At 43.0% G+C, this 22,833-nt stretch overlaps 1 protein-coding gene across 1 annotated transcript in view; it reads left to right on the top strand.

Annotated features, from left to right (window-relative positions):
- Positions 1 to 22,588, top strand: part of CLEC16A (C-type lectin domain containing 16A) — a 393,790-nt gene extending 371,202 nt beyond the window's left edge. The window contains exons 23-25 of the mRNA XM_040441186.1: positions 1,280 to 1,435; positions 8,945 to 9,040; positions 19,748 to 22,588. Coding sequence (XP_040297120.1) covers positions 1,280 to 1,435; positions 8,945 to 9,040; positions 19,748 to 20,121 — 626 coding nt within the window. The 3' untranslated portion in view covers positions 20,122 to 22,588. The remainder of the gene's footprint in view (positions 1 to 1,279; positions 1,436 to 8,944; positions 9,041 to 19,747) is intronic.
- The last annotated feature ends 245 nt before the right edge of the window (positions 22,589 to 22,833 follow it).

Raw genomic sequence — 22,833 nt, 5'->3', positions numbered from 1 at the left:
GCTGAGCAGATTGATATATAGTTTTTTGGGAAAAAAGTGGTCCTGGAAAAAAAACTAAAAGTGGCCCCATGTTGGAGGGCAGGGCCATCAGAGTTGTGCAGAGCAAAATGCCACCCCAGCAGAACCAAATACCACAGTGCAGAACAAAATACTGCCCCGGCAGAACCAAATACCACAGTGCAGAACAAAATACTGCCCCGGCAGAACCAAATACCACAGTGCAGAACAAAATACTACCCCGGCAGAACCAAATACCACAGTGCAGAACAAAATACTACCCCGGCAGAACCAAATACCACAGTGCAGAACAAAATACTGCCCCGGCAGAACCAAATACCACAGTGCAGAACAAAATACTGCCCCGGCAGAACCAAATACCACAGTGCAGAACAAAATACTGCCCCGGCAGAACCAAATACCACAGTGCAGAACAAAATACTGCCCCGGCAGAACCAAATACCACAGTGCAGAACAAAATACTGCCCCGGCAGAACCAAATACCACAGTGCAGAACAAAATACTGCCCCAGCAGAACCAAATACCACAGTGCAGAACAAAATACTGCCCCAGCAGAACCAAATACCACAGTGCAGAACAAAATACTGCCCCGGCAGAACCAAATACCACAGTGCAGAACAAAATACTGCCCCAGCAGAACCAAATACCACCGTGCAGCACAGAATACTGCTACCCATGCCACAGTATGAAACTGTATCATTGCCCTGAGAAGGGCAATATAGTTGAATTCAGACGGGAATCTGCAGCCACTGGCCAAGTGCATAGGGGCCTGATGCTCCTACATTGATTGATTAATGCTGAGAGCATAACATGTGTATGTACCCAGTTGGTGGCCATGAGGAAGCCGTGGGTTTCCCTGGGCATCAGCCCACTGGTAACTTTTCCTGTAGAGTCTATGGCCTGTCCGCCCCTGCTTCATCTGCAGCACATTTTGCCTTTTTTCCAGATCTGGTACATTCTCCTCTTTTCAGAGCTCTTATGTACTCAAACTTTGTAGTGTATTTTAATATTTTCATATTATTCTTATGTGTTGTAAAATTAGTTATTACAAACCCCTGATGAGCACAACCAGTTTGCTTCTATTTAATGCTTATCTGTATTCTATTAAAACCTATTATGAAAATATATTTGCTTTCTGGTAACCATATTATACACCGGCAGCACAGTACATGTGAAGTCCTACTTTGGCTCGCACATTATTTCCTATCTGGGCTGCGTAGACTTTATGCTACTGTAGTAACGCATGTCTAACATTCCACAGGTTTTGCCGTAGCCCAATGCATAAACCAGCACAGCGCATCACCAGCATCTTCTCCATCACCCCCATCAAGCGGCAGCTCCAGCAGCAGCACAGGGCCTTGTGAGTCTGTCACGTCCAGTTTAACATCAACTCCATCTGCAATTCAGAGTCCATCAGGTAAAATCATTCAATTCAGTGTTATCATTTTTCATTGTTTTTTGTTTTACCGTCTCAAAATCGAGATTCACTGATCCAGAATTCTGAAAGATGTTTTTAATCTTTTTATTTTCGTTATGCTTTCTTCATATTGGATTGCAAAGAAAGAAATGGGGGTTAGTCAGCACATCGCAGCGCGCAGGGGCACATCACCATGGCTGAAAGGCTCAAAAGCAAACACAAACACAATGCAACAGCATTCTGCAAACATAAATAACAAAGTAAATACAATAGTGCCATACTCACTATAGAAAATGTATTAATGCTACTTTATAAATGTGAGCTTCTTCGCAAATACATTTTATACAAAATTATTTGTGCCTATCCGCCAATGGCAAGGTGATCTCTATAGGACAGGATCATGGTACCATACTGGCCTCCATTAAACCTACATTCCCTGAGCTTAATGGAGGCCGGTATGGCACCGGCTAGCATTCAGATTAAGGTCAGAATTAGGAAACATCTATCTGAAGTTTTCATTTTGCCACTATTCATAAAGGCAACACGGCAGCGTTTGCGGTACAAGGGGTTGAAAGAGTTTCTTCCCCTATTAGTGGGGGGTGACCATAAGCAGAAGTTATTAAGCAGAGAAGCTTTCTGGATGTTTAAATTGGGAAGTTGTGTGCCAAATGGTTCTTCAAAACAAATGACTTGTTTTTAGTGTGTTGGATTTTTGGATCCCCGGACTTGTTTGTCTTTTGAGGTATGTTGAGCTTTTCCCTCTTTTTTTTGAAGGAGCAGGTGATGGTCATAATCTAATTGTTTCTTGCTCTACCCATGCCCATAAAAGATGGGAGCTCATTTTATTTGTGTATGTCATGATAAAGGACCATTATGTGAGGGTCCGAAACGCGTAGACTGTACATGTATTGAATGTCTGGATTTTTTACCGCAAGCAAATAAATTTCACCTTTTATGGGAAGCTGGATTTTTCAATTTGTTCAGAGTAGCTCCAACATTATTCCATTTTCTACAGTGAGTATGGTACGATTGTATTTACTTTTAATGTTTGCGTTTGCAGAGTGCTGTTGCATTGTGTTTGTCTTTGCTCTTCCTATTGAATCTTATGATTTCTGTTACAAACTTGGCTAGGTGATATCGAGGTCTAAATTAATAACCGCAGCATTAGTCCTTAGATGTACTTATTATTTAGGCCTATTTATGCTAATGTTCAAAACGCTAATCACAATGTGGGGTCTATAGCAAAAGAAGAGGTGACAATAGCCTCACGTCGTCTGTAGAGGACCTGGAGGAGATTTAGTGACAACAGCACCATGCATTGGATCCTGCAGATTAGCAGTGGTCACCAGTGCATTCTTGTATTGTTGCTGTGTCTATGCATGCCATGATTATAGATTCAATAGGACTAGGAAAATCTTGAACAAAAATCGAACGTTGTAGAATTAAAGTATAACTGTCGTATTTTATTTTTTTGGAGTATTGGATTGTGGTGATTAATATCTCCTTGGTGGCCCTATTTCAACTTTTCACTGTGTATTCAATTACCCCTTAATTCCACATTTTTGTCCCCTGTACTGCCTACTTTTACCTGTGCTTAAAATAGGGTTGCTAGGCATGGTCCATCTATCTGTTGAAGGACGGAGCACGCAGAAGCAGGCTGCGTGCAAGGTCACATTACTGACAGCCAGGGACTGTAAGTAAATGATTAAAGCCAGGTCCTCCCCAGCAGCTGATAACAGTGCCTGGGCTGTGTGCACTTCTCCCTGTCCCTGCGCTTGGCAGACTCTCCCTCACTCAGCAGAGCTGGAGAATGCAGAGTTGGAGCAGCGCAGACCAGGGAAGGGAGATCTGCCGTCTGCTCAGTGTATAAATGAAAGCAACATGTGGTAAGAGGACCCCTTTGTGCTGCAGGAGATTAACCCTTTAGGGGGAGGGCTCTGGTTACTGACACTTTTGGGGGGCTATTGTTACTGGCTAGTGAGGGCAGGCGGGATTAGCCTCAGGGTGAGGGCAGTGGCGGCCATCTTAACTGAATAGTGAAATTGCAGTTTTATGCAGACTGGTTGCTAAGGGCTGAATCTTATTAAATATGGGGTAAGTCAGTCTAATAGTAACTGATTCTGGAATATCATGTTATTAGTAACTACATATATGAAAATTGTCTAAATATGACAGTTATCCTTTAAAGAGGACCTTTCACCGATTATTACACTATGAACTAACTATACAGACATGTAGAGCGGCGCCCGGGGATCTCACTGCACTTACTATTATCCCCGGGCGCCGCTCCGTTCTCCCGTTATGTCCTCCGGTATCTCCGTTCCCTAAGTTATGGTAGGCGGAGTCTGCCCTTGTTCTTCTGTAGTGCTGGCCAATCACATTGCAGAGCTCACAGCCTGGGAGAAAATAACCTCCCAGGCTGTGAGCTCTGCGCTGCGATTGGCCAGCGCTAGAGCAGAACAAGGGCAGACTCCGCCTACCATAACTTAGTGACTGGAATCTCCGCCTACTATAACTTAGTGAGCAGAGATACCGGAGGGCATAACGGGAGAACGGAGCGGCGCCCAGGGATAATAGTAAGTGCAGTGAGATCCCCGGGCGCCTCTCTACATGTCTGTATAGTTAGTTCATAGTGTAATAATCGGTGAAAGGTCCTCTTTAAGTTGGTGTCATGCATGAAATGTTAGATATATAGTCCATTTTCTAATTGTGATTTTATAGTTCCGCAGTATATCCTGTAGGTAACCAGTCTCCTATAGTATCCTTTTCATCATTCTATGGAGATAAGTGAAATGTCACCTGTGGAGCTGAAATGAATATTTGCACAGGCGGCAAACACATTCAGATGTAGCAGAGCTAGATTTCCACCAATAAACCATGATATTAAAACCTCTGACAGGTGGAGTGAATAACATTGATTATCTCTTTGCAAAGGCAAGAGGTGGCATGTTTTAAGCTGAAAGTGATTGGTCAGTTCTGGAAGATGTCACATACATCGGACGGGTCTTGTGGAGTCCATGACTCAAAAGGATCCAAGCTTGGTGGACCTACGTAATATTAGGAATTTGGATGTCATATTGTAGCAGATGGGTGTTATCCTCTTGCCCTGTATTTAACATTTGATTGCTTTGAATAAAGAAGTTGTATATTTTCAGCAGAAATGCAATGTACTCCAGTTATCTGATGTTTGTGGTTAGTGTCATCGGGCCTCTCAGAAGCCAGATGTTGATTGTCAGTTTGCATTGGACAGTCCAGTTTCTTAGGCTGGTCATATACATTTAAAACCTGTCAGCTGGTGGCTATCTCGCCCCATCGCGCGCCCCCCTAAGTCGTTAGCTTCCAATTACCTCTGGTGGCTTATTTCCCAGAAAGCAAAAGGATTGGGCATGTTGAAATCCAACATCCCAATCCTTCTCCCCGCCAACAGTTTGGAGATCCCTATGCACAAAGCCAATGGGAAGTCCTCCTAGAAGTTACAATGCCTCCTGGTTTATAAGTGATTTAATTTTCCTGCCAACTTTTACTGTATGTGAATTTGTGTTCTTCTAGCAATAAGGTTTACATCTGGTACAAATCCCCTCCATTAGGAGAGACCTGGCACTCAGGACTAGATTTCATCCGTTCATTTCCCTTTTTTGGTTTTACAAACCCCATTAATTCAAGCATGCAATTAGCACTGGCACAAAGATCAATCAGAGCATTTACTTATTGAAATGAAAATTGCCCAGTGAAGGGAATGCACTTTTAACAGACTTTTAATAGTACATTAAAAGCAGCCGTAAAATGACTCTAATGTAGAGAAGGCTGGCGAGCGGTTCTGACACTTATTCTTCTGCTTATTCCCAATCGTTCATTTTTGTACAAGTTCTTATAGATCAAAAATGGTGTTCCTAAGAGTACTTTCACACTTGCGGCAGAGTGATCCGGCAAGCAGTTCCATCGCCGGAACTGCCTGCTGGATCCGGCAAAACGTATGCCAACTAATGGCATTAGTAAGACTGATCAGCATCCTGATCCGTCTTATAAATGCATTGAAATGCCGGATCCGTCTTTCCGGTGTCATCTGGAAAAACTGATCCGGCATTTATTTTTTTTACATTCTTTGAATGCCGAATCCGGCACTAATACATTCCTATGGGAAAAAAATGCTGGATCCGGCATTCAGACAAGTGTTCCATTTTTTGCGCCGGAGATAAAACCGTAGCATGCTGCGGTTTTATCTCTGTCCTGATCAGTCAAAAAGACTGGACTGAAGACATCCTGATGCCTGCTGAACAGAATGCTCTCCATTCAGAATGCATGGAGATAAAACTGATAAGTTCTTTTCTGGTATTGAGCCCCTAGGACGGAACTCTATGCCGGAAAAGAAAAACTCTAGTGTGAAAGTAGCCTAAGGCTAGGTAAATCCAGTAGTCTGTTCCGTTAGAGGAGCAGACCAGAGCCGGACACCACCGCACACCACTGGATCCCCATTCACTATAATAGGATGTGGTGGGTTTCCGGCATAAATGCCAGCTTTCATCAGGACAAATACTGCTGTGTATATATGCAGAAACCCACCGGATCCTTGTTGGACCCCCTTATAATAAATATGGATCCGGCAGTGTCTGGTTATGCTGGATATGGTGACTCCAGTAGTCTTCTCCTTTGCCAGAACAGACTCCCAGATTTACCGTCCACAGATGTGAACCTACCATAAGATCATGCAGTAGATTAGTAGCTTTATACTTGACTTTCCAGCTCAGTCTACATTCTATTGTGTATTTCATTTAATGAAATGTGAAAAACTCTCCCCTGACTCTACCATAGAGAAGCCTGTCTGGATACCTTCAATGGCCATGTCCTTTCAATGCTGATAACCCCTTTAGGTTTGTTTATCTTGGTGGATTTTCAAATCTGCAGCATGTCCATTTATATTGTAAATCCATTGCCAGATTTGATGCAGAAATTCCCCTTTGACTTCATGGGGGAGGCTATGCACAAATGGAAGCCAAACTTCATTTCACCTGAAGTCGTGTGAGACTTCAGTGAATGAATTCGGCATTCATTTCTGCATCTTCAAAAACATTTCAAATTAGGAGTCCGAAGTCGGGTTTGGTACCAGAACTGACTTTGGATTGCTAATTTTAAATGTTTTTAAAAATGCAGAAATGAATACTGAATTCTTTCACCGAAGTCTTGCGCGGCAATACATGCTGTACGGAGACAGGTCTCCAGACAGCATTAAAACCAAAGTGTTAGAACGAATTGAATAAGGATCTATGATCCGAAGCTCGATTCCCTCAAGCCTTCTCACCACCAATGACCCTTCTCTGGCGCCCTTGCCAGCCTATGTACAATCCAGCCTCCTGCAATGACATCTCTCACATGGAGCAGGGGCTCAGCCCAGGAGGCAGGGTTGTACATAGACTGGCACTGAAGTCAGGGAGGTTTTTTTTTTCCAACCGCTCAACTGTTTTCCGCAGGTGAATTCTGCAGGTAAATGTGCACAACAATGAACACCATTTGGTGCAGATTTGATGATGCAGATTTTTCTGCAAAATTGCTGCAGAAATTTTTAGTAGCAATTCCCAAGGGTGTTCATGTACACTTCGGGGGGATCTTAAGGGCTAAATCCAGATTAGATGTTGTTAGATATGTAAGCCTGTGTTTCCACGCAGCAGAAAATTTCCTCTGCAAAGATGGCGTAAAAATCCATTGCATAATTCGGACAAGTGGATGAAACCAGAAAATAATCTGCAAGAGATCTTACAGAATTAAGAATAAAGCAAGTTTGTGAATGAATTTTGTTGCAGATTTTTTCCACGTAATTTAGGTTTCGCCCGGTCATACCCCATAGGTGTATTCAGACACCGTGGTTAAAACAGATGGAGAAACACATGCATTATAAAGGCAGATACTCGTTCTCCTCTGTGCACCATTCACTGTTGCTGTGACATTCAGGCCCTGTTGTTAATACATTTTTCTTGGGTAATATTCTTTGTTGTCATCCAGAGGAAACCGGAACACAAACCCATCGAAGGACTTATTTTCCACAGAATTAAGCTTTGTATTGTTTGGCAAAGAATTGAGGTTGCAAGTTCCAATTTGAACAGCTGCCAGCCTCCAAACACTGGTGTTATGGTGACCCAAACCTTCTCCTACTGCAAACTTAAGGGGTTCTCTCATCATGGACAATGGGGGCATAGCGCTAGGATATGCCCCCATTGTCTTATAGGTGTCTTATAGGTGGCCCCCGCTCCCATTCATTTGTATGGGGCCGACGGAAATAGCCGAGCCAGTGCTCCGCAATTTTTTTCGCAGGCCCCATAGCAAATGAAAGGAGGGCGGCTGCGCATACGCAGTGTGCCCTCCTTCACTTGCGGGGCTCCTTTCTCGATATAGCCCAGAGGTGGGACCCGCACCTATAAGACAATGGGGACATATCCTAGCTATATGCCCCCATTGTCCATGATGAGACGACCCCTTTAATTTCTAGTACTAAAGAAAAATAGTTTTCTGCTGAAATCAACAGAGATTTCCTTCCATGTATTCACAGCGAGTGCTGTGCTCCAAGAATAATAACACTTTATCCTACTGAACTTTTTCTAGTCGTAGGACGTTAGGTCACTAATTCTACTATTAGCTTATACTCCTGACCTGTAGAGAAGGAGTACAAGTCAGGCCACTTTCACATGGTCAGTATTTGTAAGCCAAAACCAGGAGTGGAAGCTCTTCTGTGTTTTGGACCCAATCCAGGTTTAGGAGGATTATGTATTACCATACACTCATACTTTCTATATTTTCTGTTCTTTGCTTAAATATAGGCATGGGAATGATGTTGCTTTATTTTCTGCATCTCTTTTCATTACACCTACTCCTTTTTGGCACCTAAAGTGAATACCCACCTTCTGCCATCATGTCACTTTTAGGTCATTACGTTCTGTGCTGATTTATTCCTTAAAGGGGTTATCCAGTAATCAATAATGATGACCCATCCTGTGGCGGCAAACTGCAGACCCTATTGATTTATAATTGGGTCTGTAGGGTTCCATGACGGTGTCTATCAGTTTGATGGGCATCATTTTGCTCATTAATGGCCCCACACCACAAAAAGTGAGCCTATTACATGTGAATTAGCATATTATTGGGAATTTATAATCATTTACTCATTGGGCCCAGTGGAAATAAGTTGGCCAACTCCTCTGTTGGTAGTAGATTTGATAGAGGGTCCACCATTTTATCTGCTCTGTTCATCGTAATACATGAGTTGAGGTAATCAGTAAGTAGACTTTATATAGACCAGAGGTGGGTATAATTCCTTGTGGTAAAAAGGTAAGGACCTCAAGTCTTATTAATATAACTAACCTCTCGGCTCTTCACCCTTGTCTTGATATCTGGCATGTACTTGCTTCATTGTCTATGTAAATGCTACTGTTTCAATGTGTCTTAACCCCTGTGCTCACTCCTTTGTGTACTCTCCTATGTTAAATCCTCTTATGACCTGTCACTGTGTTTCCCTCTAGTAAGATCTGGCAGGAAAGGAAGACGGCGAGTCTTTAGTCTATCGGAGGCAGACAGTCACGGAGGACACTGGGTTTAGGCCCTCGAGCTACAACTGCCTCAGTGAGTCTCATTAACGCTAGCGCATCTTCAGCCCGTTCCATGAAGCACATCCATTGATAACTTAGAGTGTGAAAGTAATGATGGTCGCCTGTACACTCACCGATTGTCTTCTGTCAGATTAATCCATCACTTAGTTATTGCTTATTGAAAGGCTATTCATTCATTACTTAGCAGTTTTTTTCCTCTGTTTTCAAAAGTGACATCAGAAAATGGTCACTATTGCAGACGGATTATATCTGGCTTTCCCAAAATCCTGCCCCGTTATGCAGCACTATAGAAGTGACTGAAAAGATATATCTTTCAGGAGTCTGGAAAAGTAGAGAGACATCCACTATGGAAACTGTAATGGAGGCCATACATGAACTGAAAGACCTAGAATTACTTGGAATTTTAGGTGTAAATCTGTTTTACATACATTTTTCACCTCACTTTAAAGGGAGCCTGTCGCTGCATTTACACTTATTAAACTACTGGCAGCGTCCCATTGTATAGCATTTTGAACATGCCTTTTGTTTGGCCTTTTTGTTGTTTGTTTGCAATATAAAATAATCTTTATCCATATGCAAGTGTCATCTATTGTATCTCTGCGATTGCCCAAACCCTTCTGTCCTAACCGTGCATTGCTCTTCCCCTGTCCACTCTATCCCCCTTACCCTCTCCCTGCAATATCACTTATCCCTCTCGGTGAAACCTACAATATTTGTCCCACGCCTGCACATTACAACCGCTACTGTGAGCACCGGCTTCACAACTTGAAATGCAGTACCCCAGACCTGGGGCTATCTGCAAATGTATTTTATATTATTATTATTTATTATTAAAGCACCATTCATTCCATGGCGCTGTACATACGAAAAGGGGTATACATACAATAATACAGACAATTGCAATAAGCTTGAACAAGACGAGTTACAAACTAGTACAAAAGGAGATAGGGCCCTGCCCGCGAGGGCTTACAATCCACAAGGTATAGTTATGTATTGTTATTCTATGTTTTGGCCATAATGTCCAGTAAGGGATATGTTTGGCAAAAGGTTGGCAGGAACACGGCTAACCGTCCTCTTTCTCCCCTCATAGTAGGAGTTGGCTCGTCATGTTTCCTGCCAGGGGAGAGGAAGCACACTTCAGAGCTTCTGTTAGAAATTCTCCAGAGAGATCAACTTTATTCTGTCTCCAAAACATAATAGAGAGACAGAGTGAACAAGTGAGCAGCTGAAAACGACATCAATCGCCAGGGAGCTATGGCCTGAGGGGGTACACTGTGACACAACACTTCATCAGGGCCACCACCACTTCCACCCTCTGCACCAGCTCCTCAGGGGCCCACCACAGGCCCACCAGAAGAAGAGGCAGAGCTGTGAAGCTGATGCCCACAGTGGGACATAGATCACAAGATGTCACTGAGAGGGTTGAGTGATGTCATAGGGCGATGGAGAGGAACTAAGAATGTTAGACCAAGAGGGCTTGGGCATTTGAAGCCCCTCTTGGGGACTTGCATATGGAATAAAGATCGCTTCCTGGTGCAAGCAAACAACACAAAGGCTAACAAAACTATGCTTAAAATGCTATACAGGCATACGAGAAAAGATGCCAAAAGCATCATTAAAGTGACATTCCATTTTAAAGGTTTCATTGATTGAATGTAATTATTTAGAAGGCCTATAATGTTTTATTTTTTCAATTGTGGTAGCTATTTTTTTAAAAATCTTTTTAGATCAGCCATGTTGGAGGCAGCGCAGCACTGTGTGTGTGCGCTTTATGGCAGATACAATAAATGGGTGTTGATTTTCCAAAAAATGTCAGTAGATGGTAATAAAGTACAGCCCCCTCCACAAAGGATCACGGCGAGGCAGGATCACACATACAGAGATTTATCTGTTTGTATAATATTGCTACATACGTTGTCTTATCAAGGCCTCCAGCTGTAAATAAAGCTGCCACACTCTGCTGACCTTGTCCTTGTCTACAGAGACTCGTCCGCTTATTGTTACAGCTCTATTAGGAAGTGTGAAAACTGGAATATTTCAAAATTTCTTTTGTGTTGATAGTAACAAACAAGTGAATCAGCAAAATATAAATATACTTTCAGAATTCATACTGGATAGTTTTGTATGAATAGTATAATAAATAAATACTGTCATTTTCTGATATTAACATCCCTTTCATTTCACCAATTTGTGTCCAAAAAAGTGAGCATGACACTAAAAAACTGCTGCAAAATCTGACAGAATCAATATAATATTTATATTGGAACATAGCAGTTACTGACATGATCTGTAGGAAGAGGATATTCTATTAATAAAAAAATGTACAATTGCCGCAGTTGTGTTACAATAAACCCCTTATTAAAGGGGTTTCTTGGGCATTATGAAAAATATAAGCATGCCTCTGACCTGCTGAAGAAAGATTGTTGCGTTAATACTTACTGCTCCGCTGTTGCTGCCATCCCCGCTGCACTCGCACAGGCTGCGCGCCCTTCTGTCAGCTGCCGAGCTGATGTCTATGCGTCTTTACCTGTTCAGCTGCATAATGGTAAATGCATGTAACCATAATAGTGGATGCAGCTCAACATGATAAAAAGGGCACACATCCGATCAGGACCCAGGAGGAAGAGCGCACAGCCTGTGCGACTGCAGCAGAGATGGCGGCGTCAGCAGACAGATAAGTATTACCAAAACAATCTTTCTGCATCACGTCCAAGTAATGCTTGTATTTTTCATAATTCACCTAAGATTCATACCTGTGATCTCTACACTCAAGGCTGAGCACTTTTCACTAAGCTATAGCCCTTCCACATAGAGAAGACAGACATTACTGGTGACTTTATAATCATATATTGTGCCTGTGACTAAAGCAGTAATATGTAGATTAGCTTTCTGAGCAGATCTCGTGGTGTGTGGTAAGGCTATAAAGTTGTGTAGATGATATGTACATGCTCTAGGACACAGCTCTGCCCTCAGCCTGCTGTCTAGCCCTGTCAATCAAGGGGAGGGGGGAGTGTGCAGAGCACAGGGGGTGTTACAAAGCAGTGCTCAAAGGATTAAGCCCTGCCTGCTGGTGCTCCAACTTGCTAATTTGCATATGAATAAAACACAGATATCTCTGCAGCTGTTTATCATACAGACAAAAGAAAGGTATAGTTTTAATACACATGATGAACCCTACCAGGCAGTATATCTGGTTTAATAGGGTTGATCATGCTGACAGAGGCTCTTGTGTTGTGAAAGAACAACACAATTCCACCAATTTTTAGGGTTTCATTTTATACTATGTTCACTTTGTGATGATAAAGGCATTTTAACTTTATTGTGCGAATCAGTATGATTATGGGAGATACCACATTTTCTCATGGTTTACTACTATTGGAAAATCAAAAAGTTCTCTTTAAAAAAAATACAAGCGATGAGGCAGGCCCTGCTCCATTATAGTGGTGCATTATTATGGTACCAAGGGTTAGCTCCCTACACTCAGTGATGTAACATTATAGCACTAAGCATTCAGGAGTTAGTGTTTTCCAGTCACAAAAGGCTATACCCTGTCAATAGGGTAGGGAATATCCGTTAGATCAATGGTGCTGAGAATGGAGAACCCATGCCCCCGAAATGGATGGAAGGGCTGGTTAAGCGTTCATCTCTCTAGGACGGCTGGAAATAGCCGAGTGCCATACTCTGCTATGTTAGGCAGTCCCATAGCGAATAAGTGGCATGCTTGATTTGCCCCTCTATTGATTTTAATGGCACAGAGCCTCCGACCTCATGATCAGTGGAGGTCCCAGCTGTCAAACCCCTTCTGATCTAATTTGGTATTCTCTATTCTAAGGATATGGAATCAATTCTAACTGGAATACGCTTTTAATCTTGCTTCTACCAATATACTGACCTTGTGTTCAAGGAAATGTCGTGGTTTCAGACTTCTACTTCAAGAAAATCAAGAGAAATGTATTTTACGTGAATTGCCAATATTTTAAATGCTATTCACTTCTTCTAGCTTGGATATTTCATGTTCTGGTCTGTTGATTAATGCTTTCTAAGAAATTGTCAGAGAGACGTCGTTTGCACAGAGCTTGTTCTTAAAGGCTACTGACACCTTTGGGGGCTTTTTTATTACTGCATTTTACTCGTTTTGGAATAAAAATCATTTTTTAGATTATTCTTTATTAAAAAAAATTAACAGTTTTTGTTCTACTGCTTTCTGGAGATCATTTATTTCTGCTTTACAGTGAATCCATCAGGGAGTTGCTCTGACTGCTCGTTCTGTTGCCTTTATTTTTGAAATCCTGACGGCTCAAAGGCCATATTCTTATCAGACTAAGGCCTCATGCACACGGCCGTTGTTTGGCTCCGCATCCGAGCCGCATTTTTTGCGGCTTGGATGCGGACCCATTCACTTCAATGGGGCCACAAAAGATGCGGACAGCACTCCATGTGCTGTCTGCATCTGTTGCACCGTTCCGTGGCCCCGCAAAAAAAATATAGCATGTCCTATTCTTGTCCGTTTTGTCTACAATGGGCCGTCCGTTCCGTTCCGCAAATTGCGGAAGGCACACGGGCGGCTTCCGTTTTTTTGCGGATCCGCGGTTTGTGGACCGCAAACAACGGCACGGTCGTGTGCATGTAGCCTAATAAGAATTTAGCTATAATGAGTGTTTATGAGCTGTCAGGAGTTTGAAGATGAGCGTTACAGATCTAACCATTAGAGCAGCTACCTGATTCACTGTAAAACAGAAGAAAATAGTCTGCAGATACACTGAAAGTGAAGTAGATACATTTCTGATAAACACCAATTGAAGAATAATTTAGAGTCCAAAATGAGTATTCGGATTCGGCACATAACTGACAGGAACGGAGCCTAACATATCACTTTGACGCTAATGGGATGCATTTGGTTTCCGTTCTGGAGAATGTTTTTGCATGCAGGACTTTTCACTCCACTATTTTTGACAAACTCTGAGACGGAAGCCCCGAATGAAGCCTCCAATGCAGATGTGAATGTCACCTTAGTCTCAGAGAAGTCCCATGGCTCAAAAACATGAGACTTGTCTGCAACTAGCTGTTGCACAACTGTTTTCAGACCATGATTTGGCTGTTAAAACGGCCAGTTGCACCTGACTTGCTTTGGTCTATGATGTCAAAGTAGCCATGCAACCTATGACCAAAAATCCAGCAGTGTTGTATTTTTGTGATTTGTCACAGCAGGTCATGCATTGAATCATGACCCCATTGATAACTGACAATGCAATTTTCATGTTTCTGTGTAACCTTGAAGAAGTCCGGCTGGGTGTTACCAGCTGCGACTGTGTCCCTGCACTGTCTGACATGACCAGTCAGTGCTGCTAGTGTCATACTGTGCACACCACGAACTGGTAACACCCAGCTGGACCTTCTTCACAAACTGCTACCAATTCATTCATAACTTTAACAGGAATAATTAAGGAATGACACAACATAGAATCATAAGAATAGATGCTGCACACATTGACAAAAAAAAATCCGCCAAGAAGAAGGCGACAGAATCAAATAAAACTTTCTATGTGTGAATGTAATGATTATACATGTCAGTGACTACAATAGTAGAGTGAAAGGATATGTTTATTGGGGAAAACTATACCATTGAAAGGAGGCTGTAGAGTTGGGCTGCCCCTAGCTTGGATACAAGATGAGATACGGTTGGGCACGGAGGAATACACGTTCTGTATGGTATCCTGAGGCACATTTACCCACAGATCTTGCAGCTGGGCCTGTAGATCCTGCACACTGGTAGATTGGCGAAGCTGATCCCATAATTGCTCGATTGGCGATAAATCTGATGACAAGGCAGGCAAGGAATTATTGCAATCTGGCAGGGACAGTGCTGGGAATCTGTTGCTGTATGTGGACAAGCATCATCCTGCTGAAATATCCCAGAGGCAACCCATGTCTGCACATATCGCTGAGCTGTAGGACTACTAAGGGTGACTGACTGTTCTATGTGATTGCTCCGCCGCTCATCACACCAACAGTTATGGCAGTGTCACTCCACAGCAAAGGTGGAATTGAAACGCTCACAAGGCCTCCATACTGTAACTTGACCATTGTCAGATCCCAAAGAGAACCTGGATATGTTCTATCTACTGTTGGTCTATCTAATCCCCCCAGAGCCTGTTCACTATTTATCCATGCCCTCACATAACCACTGCTCCCAACACCTAACAGCTAGGTGAGAATGGTCTAGATGGGGGGCAGTTTGTTGAAATTACCATCCTGCTTCTCTCCATCCATTGATGCACCCCCTCTCAAAGTCTGTCAACTGGGCAAAATGTCTTCAAGGGTATTGTAGAGCAGTCAACAGTCTCTAACTAAGGCCTCTTGCCCACCACCGTATGACCTCCGAGATATACGGTCCGTGAGCGGGCCATATATCCCGGAGCGGCATTGATCGTACGCACAGAAGCGCACAGCATCATAGATTTAAATTTTGCCTGCATATGTTTTCAAGAAATTTGAGTAAGCCGCAGTACTTCCAAACCGACGTTCATTTAAATGGTCACTAAAGGCTTGGTTGCGCTGCCCAAATGTCGGGCAGATTATCAGGAACAACCGTTCCAACGAACGCTAGTTCCCAATAATTGGCCCTTGTGAAGGTGCCGCACATCACCCGATGAACGAGCAAAATGCTAGTTAATCACAAGAAAGGATCTTTGGTTCAGACCACCTCAATCATCGTTTCTGGGCAGCAATGATCTGGTGCTCAGAAACAATGAATTTGTAGGAGGACAGGCAATAGTAGTAGCCATCGCTCGCCCTTATACATTGGAGGTCATCGTTGTATGTAAATACAGGCTTTCACCTCCACTGACTAGCAGGCAATTATTGGGAAGGAATGCTACCTTCCCGATAATTGTTCATCAGTGCAATGTAAATGTGCCTTTACTTTTTGCACAACTTTGAATAAATCAATAGTACAAGAGACCATAAAAAAACTTTTAATATTGTCCAGGACATATCCACTCCACTGAAGGATCAGATTACACATGTCAGTACAAGTCTATGGTGAGGTGAGGGTGAGGAGTGAGTAGGAGCAGCGTGAGACAAGACTCCAGGAGAGACGACAAACTGCAGCTAAGAAAGAAGTTTATGTCTCAGCCCAAGTGATATATTCACAACCATACAGATCAGTATTTCTCTGTAATGTCCTCCATGATACTGGGGCTGCTTCTGAGTGAAGCCTCATCATGCGACTGTATTTTCGGTCTGCATCCCATCTGCATTTTTTGCAGATCAAATCCCGATCTATTCATTTCTGTGGAGCTGCAGAAAAATGCAGACAGTACATGGATTCTATACAGTTAACGTGGCTTGTCTCTATCCCAGTTTGTTCGGATATCCACCATCCTTATAAACTGTTGCATAAATGTAAACTTGGGAAATTTCATTTCATTTTTCTTTTCTTGCTTTATCAAAAAAAAGATTAAAACATGCTTAGCAAAATAGTTATTATAAAAACCTTATTCCTTTTGCTTGTTCAGCATCCATGTATCGCTAGTGAGAATATGCCCTAAGGAAAAATACGCCAAGCGGAGTGCACGGAGTATGCATGAATATACACTGCTCAAAAAAATAAAGGGAACACAAAAATAACACATCCTAGATCTTAGTTAATTAAATATTCTTCTGAAATACTTTGTTCTTTACATAGTTGAATGTGCTGACAACAAAATCACACAAAAATAAAAAAAATGGAAATCAAATTTTTCAACCCATGGAGGTCTGGATTTGGAGTCACACTCAAAATTAAAGTGGAAAAACACACTACAGGCTGATCCAACTTTGATGTAATGTCCTTAAAACAAGTCAAAATGAGGCTCAGTAGTGTGTGTGGCCTCCACGTGCCTGTATGACCTCCCTACAACGCCTGTGCATGCTCCTGATGAGGTGGCGGACGGTCTCCTGAGGGATCTCCTCCCAGACTTGGACTAAAGCTTCTGCCAACCCCTGGACAGTCTGTGGTGCAACGTGACGTTGGTGGATAGAGCGAGACATGATGTCCCATATGTGCTCAATTAGATTCAGGTCTGGGGAACGGGCGGGCCAGTCCATAGCATCAATGCCTTCGTCTTGCAGGAACTGCTGACACACTCCAGCCACATGAGGTCTAGCATTGTCTTCCATCAGGAGAAACCCAGGGCCAACCGCACCAGCATATGATCTCACAGGGGGTCTGAGGATCTCATCTCGGTACCTAATGGCAGTCAGGCTACCTCTGGCGAGCACATGGAGGGCTGTGCGGCCCTCCAAAGAAATGCCACCCCACACCATTACTGACCCAATGCCAAACCGGTCATGCTGGAGGATGTTGCAGGCAGCAGAACCTTCTCCACGGCGTCTCCAGACTCTGTCACGTCTGTCACATGTGCTCAGTGTGAACCTGCTTTCATCTGTGAAGAGCACAGGGCGCCAGTGGCGAATTTGCCAATCTTGGTGTTCTCTGGCAAATGCCAAACGTCCTGCAAGGTGTTGGGCTGTAAGCACAACAACCCCCACCTGTGGACGTCGGGCCCTCATATCACCCTCATGAAGTCTGTTTCTGACCGTTTGAGCAGACACATGCACATTTGTGGCCTGCTGGAGGTCATTTTGCAGGGCTCTGGCAGTGCTCCTCCTGTTCCTCCTTGCACAAAGGCGGAGGTAGCGGTCCTGCTGCTGGGTTGTTGCCCTCCTACGGCCTCCTCCACGTCTCCTGATGTACTGGCCTGATGTACTGGCCTGTCTCCTGGTAGCGCCTCCATGCTCTGGACACTACGCTGACAGACACAGCAAACCTTCTTGCCACAGCTCGCATTGATGTGCCATCCTGGATAAGCTGTCCTACCTGAGCCACTTGTGTGGGTTGTAGACTCCGTCTAATGCTACCACTAGAGTGAAAGCAGCATTCAAAAGTGACCAAAACATCAGCCAGGAAGCATAGGAACTGAGAAGTGGTCTGTGGTCACCACCTGCAGAAGCACTCCTTTATTGGGGGTGTCTTGCTAATTGCCTATAATTTCCACCTGTTGTCTATCCCATTTGCACAACAGCATGTGAAATTGATTGTCACTCAGTGTTGCTTCCTAAGTGGACAGTTTGATTTCACAGAAGTGTGATTAACTTGGAGTTACATTGTGTTGTTTAAGTGTTCCCTTTATTTTTTTGAGCAGTGTATATTCATGGTATGTTACAGTAAGACGCGTCCCTGATCAAGTCACATTACAGTGGAAAGTCTATTTATTTTCCAGAGTTGCTTGATCTCCATTTGCCGTGTCTCACTCGCTTGTAAAGGGAGTAGTTCTACTTATAGGTCTATATTAACAAATTACTTTAAATACAGATACCAGATTCAGTCTTCACACTAAGGCTAGTTTCACTCTAGCGGCAAGGGACTTCGGCAGGCTGTTCCGGTGAGTGAACAGCCTGTCGGATCCGTCCTGCCGCTAGTGCACACGTGCCCCCGGACTACCGCTCCGACCTAATTGACTATAATTGGGGTGGGGCGGAGTTCCAGCAGCGCATGGCGAGAGGCCACCGGAATAAAAGTACGCCATTATAATGAAGTAAAGAGAATATCTCAGAATTTTTTTTGTAACAAAAAGTAAATTAGAAAAGTAACTGGTTTCTCATGCCGAATTAAATAAAAATAACATTTAATGGCGGCAAAAACCCTTTAAAGAAACACTCCAGGAAGAACGGATACATTGTATGCCTAGTGCAGGACCTGAGAGGGTGGTGTACGATGTCTGATGTTCTTTGAATCTCTATGTCATATACTTCCACTTCAGACCTAGCCATGGTATATGACTTCTTCCTTTATGTCTCACAATCTACATCTTATTTTATCCAGTGACAACTCAGGTTTATACATCATGCCTCATGCACACAAATGTATTTTTGGTCTGCATCCCCCCCTTATTTTTGCGGATCCTATGCATACCTATTCATTTCTACAGGGCTGCAAAAATGCAGACAGAATACGGATGTCTTCCGTGTCTTGTCCACATCTGTGCGGCCGTTGTGCAAACACAGCTGGTATCCGTATTTTGCAGATCCGTGGTTTGCCTTAGATTATGAGCCCCAGTAGGGACAGGGACTGTAAGTGCTATGTAAATGAATAAAATATTAGGGTATGCATTGGATGCTATAACCTAACATGGAACAGTTTTTTTCTGTTCTCAATTATCAAAAACTCATGGGGCCTGCAACCCTGACATTTCATTTATTGGAAGGTATTGGGGCTGGATATTTCAGCAATGTACGATATACAAGTGGCAGCTGCAGCCAGTGGTATGTATAGTAATGTATAGTAGTTGGTATACTATGTTAGGTTCTGTTCACATTGTATGTTAATAGGGTCCATCAGAGTTTCTGTTTACTTTTTTGATATTCTGTTCTTGTGTTAAAAACACCTGAATCCTGAGGAGCGGCGCTACAATCAGTAGAGTCTGTCCAGATCTGGCATAGCTATCATGGCTCTGATATGATTGGAAGCCATGGTGCTTGTGTGAACAGAGCTTTACGTGTCATCCTTTTGTTTTTCTTCCTTGACCCTTCCTTGTTTTCCCCAGCGTTTGACTGTTTTTTAGACCGTTATTGCTATATTTCCCCATGTAGCATTTGTGAACCTCCATATGCATCTGTTCTACTGACTATAAAATGAAGCCATACCTTTACATTAATGATGTCAATTTTCTTTTACCAGATGAATCTCCCACTCCTGACCAACCTCCAGTGACCATTTACAGTCAGATGGAGTCCAGCGATGACACTCAGTACACCGGCTCCAGAACTAGGAAAAGTTCCTTGCGAAAGGCAGATGGTGAAATAACAAACTTGGCCCCCAGCCTGACTCCAGCACCCCAGCCAACCATCTCCTTAATATCTGATGATACTGATGCGCTCAGCGTGGAATCTCTAACATTGGTTCCACCTGTCGAGAGTATTCATACATTCAGTTTCATTATGGAAGCTTCAGAAGAACCTGGAGACTATATCCAGAAAGGAGATGAAAATGCTGAGCTTAGCATGACTGGAAAAGCTGATCTCCATACAGAGCAAGAAGAAGATGAGCATTGAGAATGGAAATCATTTCTCATCTATTTTTACAATGTAAAGTGTAAAGCCATATTATCAGCCTTGTTAAATTGGAAACTGGGACTGTATCTGGTGTGTTCTCCAAGGCTGAGAATTACCAATGACTAAACCCTGGTACCATGAAAACATTGTCACCTCCAAGCTGTCTACAGACATTCAATATGCACATTCATGGAAAAGAGCTAACGGCCTGCTACTGTATATGCTGCACACATCTCCCTCATGTTGCTACTATGCTACGTTTTATCTACTAAGATTAGGACAGACCAAAACCACTTCGATGACCATGAATGCATTCATAGTCTTGATACTTTCTGTCCCACCTTGTCATTTTGTTGTAAATGTCTCTCTGTAAGGCCTCATTCACACATACGTGGACCATGGTCCGTGAAAACCCGACCTGCTGAGTGCACAAGTGCACGGCGTCATTGGTTGCTATGACGCCATGCGCTTCGTGCCGCCGCCACTGTACAGTTATACACTCGTACGAGCGTATACAGCGGCGGCACGAAGCGTATGGGCCGGGTTTTCACGGACCGTGGTCCACATATGTGTGAATGAAGCCTAAGGCAAATTTTAAATCATTTTTTGGATGGCATTTGTCTTACATGAGGCGGAAAGTAGTACTTTGCACTGTTTGGCATTTTGGACTATTTCTTTACACAGCCTGTACCGGTATTATTTATGTCTTTTAGATGGTTTATTTCTATTTCACAGTTTGATTTTGTTTGTTTTTTTCGTTTTCTTGGCTACCATCTTGGTTTCTAAGACACCAGCAACAGCTATGAGGGCAAAGAGAATTAGCTGTGCTGCCTCTAGGGGTTTCCAGCGAATATGTGACAAGTCGTAAGAATGATCAAATGTGGAGGTTAAGTCGATGGAAATTTCCCAATCTTGTAAATAATGGTCACTCTCCTTTGAGTATACAGTTGCTACAAAAACCACAGTGTGCTCACACAACGTTTCTTAAAGGGTTTTTCTAAGACTTTTCTACTGATGATCTGTACTCTAGTCCTGGGACCCTGCCGATCAGCTGGAACCGGTGCTTGCATTGGATACGTCATTAGTAGAAAAGTCTCGGAAAACCTCTTTATTGCCCATTGACTTCAGTGAAGGGCAACTGCACATGTGCAGTTACCTTACCACCTTATACCTTATGAATGAGAGAAACCCACATTCACTAGACCAGGGGTCACCCACCAGAAGTTCTCCAGCTGACTGCCAGTGCATACAGGGAGTTGTAGTTCTGCAACACCCAGACCGCCACAGGTTGGGAGTCACTGGTCTAGGCAATACACCTAACAGTCCCCATCTCAGATATGTCTGAATGTTATAGTTTTTGACTGTTACCCTTCACAACCATCATACAACAACTTTCATGTGCTCTGGTGCATTACATCATTCTTCCTCTGAAATAAATAATGGAATACAGTGTACAGATTAGACACATGGAGGCAAACCTAATTAAAGTTTATTCAGTTTTACGTCTTCCCCGTCTGTAATATATGGGTGTATGCATTCATTGCTATTCACTGCGCTCGCTAAGAACTCCTACTTTTCATTTCTATGGTTTCTAGTCTAATATAGATACAAGTCTGACAATAATTAAGGGCAATGCTTCTTTTTGTTCATATTTCTGGACTGTAGTCATAATTTAAGTTAAACCCACTGTATGTATAAGTAGTCAGGTGCACTGTATATAGAGATGAGTTCTGAGGACTTCTCATTCATCCCTGTTTTTACAGTATCTGTATTATCAGTGTATAGTCATAGCATGCTTTTTTAGTTTCTTTGATACATTCCTAGGAAGTGCAGTAGTGCATGCCACGCTCTCAGCCTCTCATGTCTTCATCTTTATTTTCAGAGTGTTAATCTCACTTCATCTGAGCTCCCACAATTCATACACTGCTGTGTCTTGTCTAGCAGCAATGGGCTTATATTTTGTGTATTTTAGATTATTTTATTAGCCTAATAACACTATCCTTCCCAGTTACCGTATTTTTGTTCCATAAGATGCACCACCCCCAAAGTGGGGGGAAATGTTAGTGCGTCTTATAAAGTGAATAGTAATAAGCGCTTCCATTATGGATGCACTCGTTAGTACACAGTAGGACCAGGAAGCAGTGAATATAGTGCTCCTCGTGCTGGCTTTACTCACCACTCCCTGGTTTTCTGCTGGCACCACACTGTGCTGTGTCCTGATTGCGTAGAGCATCAGGACGTAACGCACGTAAGTGTGCAAATATGACCTGACGCTGTGCGATGTCAGGTCACAGTGCAGCACTGCAAGAAGAGAGAGCTGGGTCTCCCAAGTGGCGGTGCCATCTAGAACAGGAAAGGTAAGTTATTTTATTTACTTGTCTGATGTATGTCTGATCTGAGGTCTGATAAGAATTGGGGGTCTGATGAAGATTGGGAGTCTGATTTCGGGGTGAAGTCTGATGAGGAATGGGGGTCTGATGAAGATTGGGGGTCTGATGAAAAATATTTTTTTTCTTATTTTCCTTCTTTAAAACATAGGTGCCTTTTATGGTCAGGTGCATCTTACAGAGCGAAAAATACGATACTTCATGTTTGGCAGGAACACAGTTACACTTCCATCATCCGTATTGGTTTAACAGTACCCATGGAAGAACTGGTTGTGTCACTGTCCATGATTGTCAGACAAGGAATGATCAATTTTAGAAAACCTAT

This window comes from Bufo bufo, chromosome 7 (genome assembly GCF_905171765.1).
Source record: "Bufo bufo chromosome 7, aBufBuf1.1, whole genome shotgun sequence".
NCBI classification, from domain to species: Eukaryota; Metazoa; Chordata; class Amphibia; order Anura; family Bufonidae; genus Bufo; species Bufo bufo.
This window is presented reverse-complemented; position numbering and strand designations above follow the sequence as displayed.